Source organism: Leptopilina heterotoma, unplaced genomic scaffold, assembly GCF_015476425.1.
Source record: "Leptopilina heterotoma isolate Lh14 unplaced genomic scaffold, ASM1547642v1 Lhet_300, whole genome shotgun sequence".
Taxonomy (NCBI): domain Eukaryota; kingdom Metazoa; phylum Arthropoda; class Insecta; order Hymenoptera; family Figitidae; genus Leptopilina; species Leptopilina heterotoma.
The window spans coordinates 343,772-361,517 of NW_025111004.1; the positions used below are offsets into that span (position 1 = coordinate 343,772).

At 28.2% G+C, this 17,746-nt stretch overlaps 1 protein-coding gene across 1 annotated transcript in view; it reads left to right on the top strand.

The window, feature by feature from the left end:
* Window positions 1-15,319: 15,319 nt before the first annotated feature.
* Window positions 15,320-17,746, top strand: part of LOC122504494 — a 28,184-nt gene continuing 25,757 nt past the window's right edge. The window contains exon 1 of the mRNA XM_043615631.1: window positions 15,320-16,474. Coding sequence (XP_043471566.1) covers window positions 15,595-16,474 — 880 coding nt within the window. The 5' untranslated portion in view covers window positions 15,320-15,594. The remainder of the gene's footprint in view (window positions 16,475-17,746) is intronic.

The window sequence follows — 17,746 nt, forward strand, 5'->3', positions numbered from 1 at the left end:
CTCTCCTTGTCCCTCGTGTTTCCTCCCGGAAAAGCCCGTCGCGTGGATACGTGAACGAACCACCGGCGATACCGTATAATTATCGGATGGCAGGTAACTCGAGCGGTCCCAGCGCGTTTTAATTGGCCAATTATCGTGGCGCGATAGGTAGCGGTGCGCGGGTCCAGATAGGCGTGAAACTTTGGGGTAGCTGGTCTCAAACCGAATAACACAACGTAACTTCCTTCCATCTCCGTCCTTTCTTCTCCAAATATCAAACCCAATTTTCCCTCTTTTTTTCCCTTTTCTCTCTCTTTTTCCTTTTTCTTTTCCCTCTTTCTCTTTTTTTCCTGTTTCTCTCTATTCTCTGCTCTCTTTTTCTGCCTTTCTCTATTCTTTCCTTTTTCTATCCTTTCTCAGCTTCGTCTCTCTTTCTCTCTCCTTTGTCTCTCTTTTCTCTCATTTTTGCCTCTCTTTCTCTCTCTTGTCTCTTTTGCCTTTTTTTTCTCCTTTGTCTCTCTTCTCTCTCCTTTATTTTTCTTCAGGGTCACCACAAAAATCTAAATTTTTTTCCCTGATTTCCAAACAAAAATTTTACTTTTTCTTTGACCCTAAAGAATATTCTGATTCACTTTTAAAATAATTAGATACTCAAAAAAATGTTCTATACTTTTCTCTTTAAGTGTTTAATACATTGAGTTGAAATTTTATATAAGAAAGTCTAAAATATAATAAAGAATGGCAGTGAGGTGTAAAAGTTTTAATAATTCAAAAATAAATTATAATAAATAAAACACTTTGAAATCGGTAAAGAAGAGAAATTCAGTAATAGTGACCGTGACAACTGATTATTTTAAAGTAATTTGTAATAATTAATTTTTAAAATTTTAATTTTAAAGGGTCAGAATAACCACCAAAATGGATTTTTCAAAAATCATAACTTCTGGTTATAAAAGAAATTTTTTTTTTTACAATATTATTAATTAATGAAAATTGATTTTAACTTAATATGTAAGGAGAAATATTCACATTGGTAAGTTGAGGTTATGTATGTAATATTACTATAGGTACACTGAGAGACCTTTGAGACTGTAGCGGAACAACGTATGTGACAGCAACTCCACTATGGTTTTGGTGCGCTGCGAGGAGGTTAAAGTTTTGAACGTTCAAATGAACGAAATTTATTTATTTCTTCTTTAAATTAAATTTTTATTACCATAATTTTGCGTCACTATTAAGCAAATTAATTATAATGTTTCTAAATGTAAAATTTGAGTTTTTAATTTGAATTGTAATCAATAATCTATGAAAATATTTTTAACAAAAAATATTTCGTTCATTTGAACGTTCAAAACTTTTTGTTCATGCGCTGCGGTAAAATTTTGGGCGCGTGACAGTCCCAAATGTTGGTGAGCAGCTCACCGAAGTAGTAGGAATGCCGCCTTTGGTTTGCAGCTGAACAACTTTGGGACTGTCACGCGCCTAAGATTTTACCGCAGCAACCCAAAAGTATAGTCCTGTAGCGTTCCTCCAAAATGGTCAGTAGCAGCCTATCGAAAGTCTGCTGCTGACCCTAAGGTCTCTCAGTGTATATTTGAATAAAATAACAGTAAAACTTTTTACCTTTGTGAACCGTTAACTTATATGTTCAAAAACGATTTTCAGATTTCATATATTGTCTGAAGAGGTCCATTGTCGATGGACGAAAAGCTTCACATTTTAATATAATAATTTTTGAATAAATGTGGATTGATTTTCAAAAAGACAATAAACATCTTTCACTAATTTTAAAAATATTAAATCTTTTGCACATCCCCAATGGGAAATTAACAACTGGCGTAGTACTGCGCCAGCACTGGCAGCACTGGCGGCAAGGCTGAGAGCCAGCACTGGCATGGCACTGGGATGATAACGCCGTCTGGCGCTGCCGAAGTACTGTCTGTCAGTGCTGCCAGACAGCACTGGACCAGTGCTGGCTGAGAATATTGCCGCAATAAATGCCGTATTGTTATTAATTAGTCGTAAATTCATAATTATAAATAATTTAACAACAAAATGGTAAATAATATTAATAAATAGTTATTATTCATAAAATATTTCTCTTCTTAAAGAAATTGTATTAAAGATGGAGACTAACAATGGATATAGTAAATGAAGTAGAAAAAAATTGTTTATAACATTTAAAAATTAAATAATAAACAATTACAGTAAGTGTGCATTAGATTTTCATATTTTAGTACCTAACGATTGGAATTTAGAAATATCGCAAACCTATGAAAATAAACAAAATTGCTGACGAGGGGAATCGAACCTACGACCTACGGACTAACAGACTAACGCTCTAACCACTATGCTAACGACACATGTGTACAGTAAAGTATTAATATCATTCAGACATACAATTATTGAGTCAAAGATGAGAAAAAAATAGGGATACGTTAGAAATAATAAATTGAAATCAAATAAATTAAACTAAATTTTTAATAATTAAATTAAATTACTTTACTTATTGCATTTAACATTTTACGTAATTCTTAAATTACGTGGTAATTTATTAATAATTTTTTATTCATAGTAAGAAGTATAATAGTATTTTAATAGGAACCAAATTATTATTGAGATTAAAGTTTAAATTTTGTTTATAATTTTAATTTGTTTAAATAATTTATTATTTACAAAATTAGACAATTGTGTTAAATTGTTATTATTAAATTTAATAAGAATAAAAAATGAACAACTGAAAAGTAAAATATTAATTTTTTCCAATAAATTTATATTTATAAACATTTATAAACTTTTTTTATAATTTTTTTCAAGTTTATGTCAAAAAAGCAATGTTGGCAAAGAGCGTTGTGAACAATTTTTCTATACTCAGCCAGCACTTGCCGCCGTGGCTTGTCCAAGCTTTGGCGAAACAAAAATTCTGTACTGCGTCAGCACTAATTGTCGAGGCTCGGCTAGACTACGCCGAACAATCGTCTGAGTACTAAGCCAGTGGTGAACATCGGCACTACACTGGCATTTCCCATTGGGTCACTGCCCTTCTTTATTGTATTTTATACTTTCGTACAAAATTTCAGCTCAATTTATTATAAATATTTAAAGAGAAAAGTGTCCGAAAAAATTACCACACTGTAAAAAAAGGGAGTTAAATTTTAACTCCCCCGGGGGGTCTATAAAAGTCGCACCCATTGGGGAGTTAATGCCAGGGGAGTTGAATAAAGAGAGTTAAAATTTCACACCCGAATGCTAACTCCCCATGGAAAAAATAACTCGCGCGGGTGTTGAATGAAGGGAGTTAGAAATTAACTCTCTTTTGGAGTTGATTTTTAACTCGAAAAATTTCACTCCCAACTCCCGAGTCCGTTAACTCCCTACATTTTTTACAGTGCATTGAGAACCTAACAATTACATGCTGTTAAGATTTTCAAAAATTTCATATTCAAATTTTTTTGAAATTTTAACAACTTATAAAAGTATTGTTATAAAACATAAAGATATCGATTGCTCCGAGTCAAAGACTCGGAGTGATCGATTTCTTCTTGTTTTATAATAATTAAAGATGACTGAGTGATAAAATCATTATTTTATATTATAAGAATATTGTTACTGTAACTTTTGCAAAATTATTTTTATCATTATTCAATTCAGTTATTTATTACTTTCTACAATTTTTAACTAAACTTTTTCTTTAAATCAATTCTTTTTAATAATTTTTTATACAATAATTAATTTAACAGAATTGTTGGTTAAAAGTATGAAAAATTCAGATTTTCAAAGATTTTAAATTGCAACCTTTTCAAAATTCAATTATTTTTAAAAATTTATTCTATAATGTATGATACTTTTACACTGAAAAAAATGTATTTGATTTAAATAATCGATTACCTACTTAACTATTATCCAAATAAATATTTACTTGATTCAAATAATTTTTATTTAAATAAAATAAATTTTATTTGTATCAATCATTTCCGTATTTAAAGAAAGTAGGTACCATTTAATTCATTCATTTAAAAATTATTTGATTCACAAGTAAATATTTATTTAATAATAATAGAAAAGTAATCGATTATTTGAATTAAATTAATTTTTTTCAGTGTAATATTAATTATTATCTAAAATTTTAATTGAAATTCATTTTTAAATCAATTTTTATTAGAAAATTCTACGAGAATTCAATTATTTAAATACAAAAAAAAATAATTTGTGAATAATTAAATGTTTCGTAAAATTGAATTCTTATAAAGAATTTTATCAACAAATTTTTAAATAATTGAATTCTTTCGTCAAATTTTAGTTAAATTTTTAAGATAATTACATTTTTCGAGGATTATTGTACTAAAAATATTTGCAAAGAAATTTATAAATAATAGAATGTCTGCGAAATTTTTATTATTTATAAAAATAATTAAATGTTTGCGTAGAATTTTATTACAATTTTTTAAAAATATGTAGGTAATTGAATTCTTTTGGAAAATTTTATTAAAATAGTATAAATATTGAAAATCATTGAATTGAGGACATTTTTTGAAAGTAATTGGATTTTGGAGAAGAATTTTATTATTTATAAAGCTAATTGAAATTTTGACGAGAATTGTTTTAAATTTTACAACATAATGGAATTTTTTTGAATAATTTTATTACTTTTGAAAGTAATTAAATTTTTGCAAATATTTGTATACAAATGTTAATTATACAAAATTCAATTTTTTTAGAGTTTTTAACTAAAATTCTTCTATAAATTCACACATTATTTTTAATAATTAATTAAATACATATTAATAAATTTAACTAATTTCCGAAGAATTTGCATTATTATAATTATTTTCAAAAATGGAAGTTCTTAAAATTTATAAATATATTAATTGAAAATTGAAGTTTTATAAAATTTCAAATTAAAACCTTTTGAAGCTGATTTATTTATAAAAATTGTAAACGCAACTCTTTTGAAATTCAATTAATTTTGAAATATTTAAATAAAATTATTTATTAAATAATTTCTAAGTAATAATTTAATGATAGTTCTTCAAGAATTAAGTTATTTAAAAATAAATAATTGTTAGAAATTGAAAAAATTGAAGGTTTTGAATTAAAATTCGTAGTAATTTCATAATTTATGAGGAAAACAAGAAAGGAAAAAAGACACCAAAATTCAGAATTTTCTTATATGAATTCTAAAAATGTAATATTTTCCAGTACGTATAATAAAAATCCCTGATTTCCCTGATAAATTCTACTTTCCCTGACTTTTCCCTGACCCGTAACAACCCTGTTCTTTCTCTCCATTATCTCTCTTTCCTTCTTTTTTCTCTCTTTCTCTCGCTCTTTTCGTCCTTTTTTCGCTCACTTATTTTTTTCCCCTGCCTCTTACGGTCGAGGACACTTATTCTTTTTCTGTTCGTTTATATTTGATTCTTCTACTGTATATATTCTCTCGTTTCTCTCTTTTTCCACACGACAAATACACATCTCTAGGTTTTGAATCGAAGGTCCATTTGAAATTGAACCCTCCCAACCCTCTACTTTAATGTTGACAAGCCAGGTGGAAATAATGGACAACGAAGGACTTCGAATCATTAATGTAATTTGTACCTTCAAATAAATTTTTTTTTCTTTTCAATAAAAGATTCACAATTTTTCTCTGCGTATTTTTATCGTTTACGTTATTTCGCTCTTCGTTTCAATGCATTTGGCTTTTGTTGATTTTACATTACGATCTAATTGAATGTATTGATAAAATTACGTCAATCGAGCGACAAAACAATATTCAATCTAGGCGATTATTATTTCAAACGAGGGGGAATACTTTTTATTTTTTAATAAAATTTTTGAATAAAATGATGAAACTTTAATTGTAGATTATAAACTTTGCGTAATTGTTGATGATTAGTAATTTCGATTTTGTAATTTGACTTTGACTTTTGCTTCGACTTTGACTTTTATTTTTACTCTGATTTTGATTTTGATTTTTACTGTGACTTTAATTTTTACTTTGACTTTAAATGTCAAAGTAAAAGCATAAGTGAAAGTCAAAGTGAAAATAAAAATCAAAGTTAGAGTTAAAATAAAAGTCAAAATCGATGTAAGGATTAATCAAGATCGATAAGAATTAACCAGGAATAATCAAAGTTTATATAAGAAGCTCCGTAATAATTTGATAACTTTGAAAAAATTGTTATTTATTTTAATAAATAATATTTATTATTGACATTCCCTAAAATGAAAAGTCTTCTTCCTCCTCCCCCTCTTTATTTGAACTGTTTCCTAAAATAAAAGTCATAAAAATGTTATGTTGAGAAAATCCTCAAGATCCTTTTGATCTTTGTTAATGAATTGTTTCTCATTTAATCTTTTCTACTCAGAATTCAAACTAAAGTTCTCTTTGAATTCATGCACTGGAAGCAACACTTGAAGATTTTATGCTATTTGTTCCAAATCTTCTTATCTCTTTAATGGATTATGAAAGCTTCTAATTTCCAATTCTTCAAAATTAAGTATAAAATCACGCATTTACATATTGAATTCTTTCATTTCTTTAAAGGGGAAAAGAAAAAAAAGAGGCAATTTATTTCATTTTTATCTAATTTCTAACAATTTGCTTTTATGAATAATTTAAAATTCAGTTTTTTACAATAACGGTATTGAATTATTTGAGAGATAATTGAAAATATTGAAATGGAAAAAAGGGGAAAATAAAAATTTGCTTTTAAAAATCGTGTTTTTCTGAATAATTCGTTTATGCAACAATAAAAAAAGAGGAAAAATCGGAAAAAATAATGCCAAAACTGTGGTTGACTCTTGCGCTCATTTCACACTATGTGTCAGTAAATTCAGCAAACTGAAATGTTTTAATACCTTTCGGCACAGCTGATTGCTTCGCATGTATATATATATATAAAGGTGATTCAGTCAAATCGGTTTCAATGCAACAAGCTTCAAACATTGGATTTAATTTTCATTCTTCGTAGAAATTTTGCAGCAATCATGCAATTTCATCCTATTAAGCGCAAACGATTTTCCCAATCATCAACGTTTATCCTTTAAATACCGCTTTTCATTTCATTCCTTATAGAATTTTCGTTATACCTAATCAAATATTTTTTATTATATTCCAAAGATGTGGGAATTTATTCGCGTATAGTTTATTTATTAAATACAACAATTTTAACAATTTTTTTTAAATTTAAAAGCTCTAAGAATATCAACAATATGAAACAATTATATACTTTTTTAAATTATTTTTTTTGTCTCAATTTGATATCCATAGAAAAACTGTGATTGGAAAAATATAAAATTTCTGAATTACTACAAAAAATTTGGTATTTCTGGGCCTAAAAACATTTTTGAAAAACTTGAAATCGTTAAATTCTGATAGAATTTCTTTTTCTTTCTTGAAAAATTCTGAATCAAAATCAATTTTAAAATAATACCTCAAATTTGCTTATGTAAATAAAAATTAGCTGGCTGAAGCTAGCAGTCGTACTTAGCACCAATGTTTAGGCGATAACCACTAATTAATTAAATTATTAAATTAATAAATGAAAACTTACTAAATAATGAACTATTTAGTGGTTATTGATTCTCAAATAACAAAACTCGAAGATTTTTTGAATCATTAAGTATTACTAAATTTGATAGAGAAGCATATTAGTAGTTGATGTCTAAAGATTGGTGCTGAGTACGACTGCTATAGCTTCAGCCGACTATAAAAATTACTTTTCAGTAAAATAATTAAATTTATTTTAAATAATTAGATTCTAGAATAACTTTCTTAAAGTTATTAATTATTATAATTAACTTAGTAAAACTTGAAAACTGTTGGAATTTTCAGAAATGATTGAATTTTAGAAGGTTTCAAACTAAAATCTTCGAAAATTTAAATTGCTGTGAAGCAAATAATAATTAAATGTTTATTTAAAAAATTATTTTAGTTTTAAATAACATTATCTAACATTCTGAAAAAATTAGGTTTCTAAGAAATTTTAATTCCATTTTTTAAATATACTTATTTTTAAAAAAAGTACTAAAGAAGTCTGAAAATATTCGAAATTATGTAAAATTGAATTGAAAATAATTAAATCTGTTAATGAATATCATTGAAGAATTAAAATTAAAAATAATCGAATTTTCAAATAATCTTAGTTTAATAATTGATAAATAAATGAATTTTACAAACAGCCACAAAATCGAATCTATTCATATGATTGTTCTTGAAAAAAATAGCAGGGTCTCAATTACACCAAAATAATTTAATTTTGAAAGAGAGAGAATTCAAATTTTCATTACTTAAGTAATTTTCAAATTCTTTTTAAAAATTGAATTTGCGAAAAAATTTACTTTAAGTTCTAGAAAATTAGCTTTTTAAAATATTTCAATTCTATTTTGACAACATTATTAAATTTTTATAAACAAATAATTAAAAGTAACTAATTTTATTTTTAAAATAGATAGACACTCTTAAAGATTTAAATTAAATTTTAGCTCCTAAAAAGCATATTTTTGTAATTTTTTAATTTTGAATTTTTTTATAGGGACCTTGTTACTTTTCTTTAATATTAGGTATTAATTTTTCTTAAATATTAATAATTTTCTTTATTATTAATTTTGTTAAAGGTAAAGTACACCAATGTTTTTAACTACATCAGGAATATATTTTAAATGTTCCACAAAATTATTTTTAAGGGAATTTTTTGTAAGGAATTCAATGGGCATAACATAAAATTAGTAGATTTTGAAATGGATGCGTAATTTTGTAGAAAATATGATTTTGAATCCAGAATAAAATTGCCAAACAAAAAGAATTGATTTTCATAATTTTTGAAGCATTTTATTTAAATCTTTGTTTTTATGCATAGTTTTCAAATGTTTTTTTTTTTTTTTTTATATAAACATTATTATCTGAAACTAGTTAAAAAAATAAATAAACGGATTTTCATATAAAAAATTGAATAATAATGTTATTTTTTATCATCTTCAGCCTAAAAGTAAAGATTTTTTTCAAAAAAAATGCTTCGAAAATTATAATTACCAATTTTTTCATTCGGCAATTATCTTATTGATTCAAAAACATATTTTCTACAAAATTACGAATGGATTTCAAAATCTACTAATATTTAAGAAAAATATAAATTCAAAAAGGATTAAAATATCTTCTGATATTTTAGAATATTTAAATTATTTTCTTGATGTAGTTATTCTCTTAATTTCCTCACAGAAAATTGTGGGGCATTATTTTGAAAAAATTCATCGAAGAATTATTTTTTCAAAATGTTTTAATTTTTATAAATGATTTGGTTTTGATTTAGACGCACAAAAAAAATTAATCCAAAAATTGTTTATTTTAATCTTTTTTAGTGTTAATTTAAGCTGTAATGCTTTTTAAAACCTCTGAGTTTACTGTGCTTCCGACTTATTTCACCCTCTTATTTATTCTTTTTTTAAAAAGAAGCAGATTTTCTTTTTTCTTTAGTTAAAGAAGAGATCTTTTAATTAATGTCCCACTTAGTTTGTGCGAAACGATACTTGTTTCCAGTTTCCTTAACTTCAGAGTATAGAAATGTATATATATACAATGGAGAGAGAGAGAGAGAGAGACAGTGAAGTTGTAAGCTGGAAATTTTGTTACTTGAAGATTGTAAGTTTTGTGTAACGAGACCCAGGGTGTGTGCATCCCTTTTTGTGCTATATATATATACATATATATATACATATATATAGTATAGAGCGCAAATTGGTCACGGCTGGTCTGTTCGATTCCAGGTTTGCCCTCCTTAGATTCGCCCTATATGCACAATGTCTACTGAACTATTAGTAACATTTGGCCTAAACCCATGTTACCATGCGAGCAGGTGGATAATCGTTCTGTCGAAACTACACTTTACGCCCCTCGTATTTCCACAATGTCAACCCTGGCCATTAAAACCACTTTTAATTACGTTCAAAAAATCTAATTACGAACATATTCAAACAAGAAAATTAATTTGCGCGCACACACACACATTTTTCACTGTCTCTATATAGAAGCTTTTTCATCTGAATAATAATAATAATTATTATTGTACATACAGTCGATCAATCAAAATAACTTTCAGTGAATAATTATTATTCACGGAAAAATCGTTTTGACCCTTTTTAGTAGAGGAACAAAAATTGTAAAGTTATTAATTATTATGTAAATATTCCATTTTGATAACTATATTCATATTAAGTATTAATTTATTTAATACAAATTTTTATACATAGAAAAAAAAATTATTTGATTAAAATCACCGAATACTCATATCTATTATTAAATAAGTATTTACTTGAACCAAATAACAGGGATTGCAATGATTTCTTTATGCAATATTAGATAAAAAGATTTTATTATTCAAAAAGGGGATTCTGTTTACAAAAAGGGGAATTTTTAAATTAAGTAAAAAATATTGTATTACAGCACATAAAATTTATTTTAAAGATTTTGTAACTTTTTCTTTTAACTTCAGCTTTTTTAAATCAAATTATTTTGTTTGTTAAACTTTTTCATTTATTGATATTTGTTTTATCTTTTTCCGTAGTCTGTAACTTTCTTTAAATTTTCATTCAAAATTTTTATTACAACGCTACTTTTGTTTTAAAATTACATAAATTTTACGATACTTGGAACTTGGAAAAATTTCGTTTAAAAATAGTAAAATTTAATGGTATTAAAAATTATTGTTATTTCCGAAAATAACTTATACTATTTTCAAAGACAATTTTTTTTATAAGAATTAGACAAATTTATTTCAAAAATAGTAAAATTTACTCTAAAAATAAGAATATTTAATAATAATTGAATGTTCAAGGAAAATTTGAATAATTTTTATTAAAACATACATATATTTTGACATTGAAAATAGTAAATATTGATATTCAAAATCGTCATTTACATAGTAAATTTAATAATACCAGTAGTAAATTTTATTGAAAATTAGTACCTGACACTGATATAATTAACATCAGAATCAAGCAAGTCAAGTGAAAAAGTAAATTGTTAAGACAACAGACTGAAACTATACAATATATATATATATATATGTATGTATATAAATGCGAGGGAAACTCGACTAGAAATTTTCCACTGGTGTTTCAGTATTACAGTTATTATAATCACCCCATTACGAGTGAGCGCATGCGCCCTATGTCTGCGAAACTCAACATGTAATACTCTGCACACCCTATTTTCTACCTTCATATTAAAACCGCAATTACTCCCAGCCGTTTTCAACTCAAGGACAGTGGAAAATTAGAATTACTGCTTTCCATCATAATCATCCTTCATATTTTCCACGCCACTTATTTTTCATTTCAATACAAAATACCACAATTTATATATGTGACCTGGTCTATGAAAAGGGACCTTACGTGTCAAAAAATCATTTTTTACTTTTTTGTTGATTCGGATAGGGTTTGAAACGCTCTTTAAGATGGTGAAAACCAAAAAATCATAAGTTGATTAGAAGTTTTAAAAAAAAAATTTTAAGTAAAAAAAACAAGAGTTAAAAATACGAAAAAACTGATTTTTTGTTATTATACAAATTAAAATAACAAAGACGATAATTTTTTATTATTTAGAAAAGTTGACAGTTTCTTTGACAACTGTCAACAGTTAAAATTCAAATTTGATATCATATTCGTAATCAGCGACCTCAAAAACCTTATTACTGTCTTTTTTACAAAAAACGATCACTTTTTAGAGAAGTTGACAGCAGTCAACTGTCAAATTGTCAATTTAACATCATATTCGTAATCAGCGGCCTCGAAAACCCTTACAAACATGTGTCACTTATTTATACTTATTGTTGCAAGTTAGAAAACTTAGATTATTTTTTCTATGTTTGGGGAGTTTGTTATTAATTTATATAAACAATTATTAAAAAAAAAATTTCATTACTGGTATGTTTTTTATTTAGATACTGTGATTCACGGTAAAGAAAATAAGCCTAACTTGATTAAAAAATATTAATATTTAAAAAAGTTACAAGGGTTTCTCTAAGTTAAACTTTAACTGCTGTTTTCTTAAAAACTTGTTTTCGCACGTAAGGTTCCTTTTCACTGTCCAGGTCACATATGGATAAATATAATTATTATTAAATATACCGCCCCTTAATTAATGTAATTATTATAGAAACTTTTCTTTTCTTTTAACAACTAACAAACATTACACTTTTAGGTAATTTGTAAATTAAGGAAAATTATAAGAAATAATTTCCCGGGAAGTATTTTCGAAAAATTTCTAGTGGAAGCTTATTGCAACAAATTAAACAAACTAAATTTTTTGCAAAATAGCTTAGAAAGTTAATCGTGCAAGCTTACGGAAAGCTTTCGACAAACATTCAACAATTTTTTACAGGCACATCCAAAGTTCTCATTCATCGCCCATTAGTTCCCTAGGTCAATAATTTGCACTTTATTACCCTAGGGCAATAATGTTCCTTTTATTAACACAATATTGAGCTTAAATTACTTTCGAAACCAGAATTAGTAAAAATGTTTTCTAATTTGAATTAGTGACTGACTTTCTGCTTTTGAATTAATAAATTTTACTAATAGAAATTAGTAGAAATTACTATTTATTTGGAATTATTAGGAAATTATTAGGAAAATTCACTTAACTATTATTTAGATTTTTATTTTGTAACAGAAAGCAATCTATAAATAAACTATTTAAGAAGAATTCGAATGTTGTTTATAATATAATTTTTATCTATATTGTAATAGTGAAATTCCAAAACATTATTCTAATATAATATCATGATTATTATATTATAACAATGATAAATGAATTTATATTAACTCAACTGCACAGTAGCGAAATATCTCTGAAAATTACTCAAGCTGTGAAAATTGCGAGTGAAAATTAATGATGGTTAAAGAGTCGAATTGGATCTGGTTGCCAAAATTTGCACGAAATTACCGCTTCCTTTGAATCATAATGACGTGCTGATGGCTTTTGGCGACCATTAGCTTTAAAGCTACCGGTAATTATTTACAGATACTAAATCATCATGGAAAATTAAACGCAATTTAGACTTATATACATTGATTTTATAGAATGAATCATCATTATTGCTTTTGTTGTCTTTAATCAAACTTAAAATTTTTACTATTGTGCTGATTAAAACATTATCTTTATATAAGTATAGGTATTTATGATCATGATCATGAACAATCTCAGATCTGATTGAACTTTATCCTTTTAATATTTAATAGTTTTGGAAATTGTTTTCAAATTATTTTGTCTCGTCTTCCAAAATTGAACAATGATCAATGATCAATCACATAAGTAGTCTGCCACTTAAAAATTTAGAGTCGTTATGTTATTGCTAAAATTTTTGAAAACAATGCAGATTTTATTTAAAGATATCATAAGCTAGTAAATCTACATTTTTCCAAACATTTTAACAATAACCACTCAAAATTTTCAAGTGTCTGACTTGAATATTGTTATCAAAAAATTGGAAATTGAATGTTTCCTCTTTTTTGATAAATAATCTTCAAAAAATACACAGGTGCGTTTATTATAAACAAAAATTGCATATAGAATTACAAGATTGTTATTCTTTAAATATTGATCAATTTGATGATAAAAAATCTGAGAAATTCAATCTTTCCTTTTGAATTTAAATGATTAACTTTGACTTAATTTGTTCTTAATTTGTTTGATAATTTTCTATTTATTAATAATTAATAATGTCCGTGGGGGTTAAGATTGTTTTTATTATTTATTCTTTTTATCCTTTTAGGCCACGAATCCCAAAGATGTATAGGCGCATTGCGCCTGCTTCTCTCACTGATTTTTATTTTGACTATCACTTTGACCATCGCAGTCAAAATCAAAGTCAAAGTAAACGTCAGTGAAAATGAATGTCAACGTCAAAATTGAATCAAAAATGAAAGTAAAACTACAAAATTGAACCCAAGTGTTTTATGTATATAAATATCTAGTGTTTTAACATTATGTAATCTTTTAATTATTGATAATTTAATGATTTAGAAATTTAGAATTTGATGCTTACTCTTCAATTCCAAAATGATAATTAAAAAAGTACAACACAGGCGTTTATTATAAATAATTAGCAAGATTTTTTACATCGTGAACCTATTAATCATTATTGTATAGAATGATGAATAATAATCCATAGTAATTTTACATCAACAATCGTTGGTCCAGAATTTTTACATCATTGATCCTTTAATCGTTGATCAATCTGATGATGAGAAATTTAATAGAATTCCACACTTCCCCTTCGATTACAAACAAATAATCGTCACATGGAAAGAATACAGCACTATATTTATCATCAATGACTATATCCATAATTCAAGCATCGTGATCCCTTAATCGTCGATCAATTTTGATCATCAAGAACTGTGTACAGCAGGGAGGGGGTGGACGCTTGATTGGGGGTGAAAAATAAAAAAAGTGAAGTTTATACAGTAGAATAGCCGAGATCGATTGAACCAGCAGCTAATTCGCCAACGATCGAGGGGGATCGGTGTCGCGAGCTCATCCGCTCGTACGTTCGATTGGCAGGCGGGGCGGTAGGCCAGCAATTACCTAAATGGTCGGGTAAACAATATCTGTGCGCGGAGTTAAGAGCACAGTAGCTGTGGCAGCAGTAACAGCAGTTCATACTCCCCCCACCCCACTCTCTCCTTCTGCTTCAATGTAGAAGTGACTAAATACCAATACCAACTCAATATAATGGTTGGCAACACTGCCTCGTCGTCACTCACACACGAGTGAATATTCTCCACCACCAATGTCAAGACACCATCACCATCAAAGCATCCAAGGAGCATCTATTGAGAAGGAAGCGCCCACTCTTCCGTCGCAGTGGTATAGCGGCGGTGGCTAAATCAAAGACAAACCACTTTAGCCAGTCCGATCTAGCGGGGAAGTTGTGTGTACATACCCAAGTATCTGGCGAAAGCGCGCGTGGGGGACAATCTCCCTCCCCCCTCTCTCCTTTCAATCGTTTTTGTATATATAGACACAATTTTACCATGATGGTATTCGTGAATGAACCAATGTCGTTGTGCTTTAGAGTGAGAGAGCACACGCAAAAGCGTTCAACGTAATCACGCACAACCATCAAAACCCACCACTGATACAAGCTCAGCTTTTGTACGATGCAACCCTCCGCATTTGCCTTAACTCCCATTGGCCGACGGTCGAGCTTTCTGGTAACCGTTCGAATCAGTTTCGCCACGCCCACGCCTCTAGAGGGAACAACCCCCTTTTTGGCTTTACTCTTCACTCTAATAATACCACCTATTCTGCCACCATGACTCTATAGAACCACTATAGACACCCTACGTACTAGTCACAGTCAAGACTCGCACGCCAAAAATCCAAATCATCAACGCGAAAACTACACCCCCACCCCCCTCTAATTTACTTAATTTTTGTGTTTGTGATTTTTTTTCTGGTGATTGTGAATAATCATTGAAATCTTGGATTAAGTGTCTTGTATTTGAAATCGTGTATTTAGATGATTAAAGTGACAGAATGTGTTGTTTCGAAGTATCACGTGACAGTTGATCATCATGTGGCATGCGGTCAGATAAAGAGCACTACCTCCGGGGATGTGGAGGATGCAAGAGGGTAGAACAATGTCACCTCTCGGACCGATTCTCGGTGAGGAGGTTGGAGTTCCTCTTCAGGATAGACGACACGTGTTACTTCAAGTCAGGACAGCTGATCCATTCTTTCGCTACGATCATTTACGATCAGAGCAAACAACATCGCCCCATCTTGCCGAGGACATTATCGATAATGATGGCGAGACGAAGATAAAGCAAAAAATTGAAAAAAACGAGGACGAAAATGAAAATGGTATTATCAGTGGTGATAGGCAAACAGAAAGAATCAGTGATAATCATTGTATTAGTAATAATAGAATTAAACGAATCACGTCGAAAAGTGAAGAGGACGATGATGAGGATATGGATGATGATGATGAGGAATTGGAGAAAAGAAATGGATCATTTCATGATGATGAAGATGATGATGAGGATGTGGAGGTTGATGTGTGTCGCGATGGTGACGAGAGTAATCCAAGTAGTCCCGTTGATTTGACTGCACCTTCAAGATGTTCCGATCAATTTTTACATCATCCATTTGCAACTCGTGGATTACATTCGTTTAATTGTCTTCAAAATGGTGCGAGTGGAATTGGTGTGAGTGGACAGGGGGGTCATTCGGTTTTTCTATCTGGACACGCGTCAAATGTCTCGACGACACTTGTCACTGTTTGTAGTGCCAGTAATGTTACGGAGACAAATGGACCTAGTGGTGGTAATATTATCACAACAACAACAACTTCTAGTTCTGTGCAATCAAATAAACGAGGACTTGCATTCTCAGTAGAGAATATTCTCGATCCAAATAAATTCACCGGCGGCCGCGTTATACACGGTCGTATTCAACATCGTCGACGGCGACGTGCCGGTAGCGTTCAAGAAGGTAATATTTTCATTACCGAATTTTTATATGAAAAATCACTAAAATTTCGAGAAACAAAAATATTTTAGTTGCAAAGTTGGAAATATTTTTATTAGTTTTAATAATTTTTTATTTTTATAAATAAAATATTAAAGTATACATTCATTATTGCATTGACATTCCTGGAATGTTCCACAGGAACAGTCGGAATATTTAATTAAAATTCCTGGAACTTTCCATTCTAAATCTGGGAATTTTGAAAATTATATTCCAGACACATTTTAAGAATATTAAAAATTCTGAACTTTAGAATTATATCTTAATAAGAACGCACCAACAGCATGGAGTATTTCATTCACATTCGAGAAATATTCCCTTGGGACATTGGGATTATTATATCCACATTTTTGTAATATTAAAATGTCCGAGCTTTGGAATATTCTTTTGAAAAAATGTAGTAATATTCCACTGAAATATAGTAGAAATATTTCATTGGAATATTATAGGAATATTCCTTTTAATTAATACTTTTTAAATTTATAACTTTTTGAGTTCAAAATAAAAAAAATTGATAAAATCATGTCAATTTCAAAATCAATGAATTATTTCAATATCACAAAAATTATTTATATTCTAACCAATACTGCTAATAAAAAAACTTTATTTTTACCAATCTTTAATGAAATATTCTGACAATATTTTGATGGTACATTCCCTTATTATTCCAAAAAAATATTAAAAGGTCGGACATTTTAATATTTCTAAAATATGGATTTTAGAGGTATTTTAGAGGAATTTAGAGTTTAGAATTTAGAGAAATCCTGTAGGAATATTCACAAAATTTTTCAATGGAATATTCCAGGAATGTGAATGTAATATTTCGTGCTGTTGGTTTTGTTTCTTAAGCAAACTTTATAGATAATAGTAGCAAACTCAATAAAGAACTCTATATATAGAGTTTTTTTTGCATGAAATATTCTATACACATTCCTCGAATACGCCAGTTGTACAATGTAAATATTCCCTTTGGATTATTCTGTTGGAACATTGGAAATATTTCACCAGAACGTTGCTAAAACTGATCATTGGAATATTAGGAAAGTTCTAATGGAACATTAAGAATATTCGAAAAATTGTAAATATTCAGAAAATTGGAAATATTCCACTTGAATAATGAGAACAATTCTCAGGAACATTCCATCCGTCTTCTTTAAATATTAATTTGTCCTATATTTGGAACATTTATTTGGAATATTGTAAAAATATTCCATGGAAACCTTTACAATGTTTCAT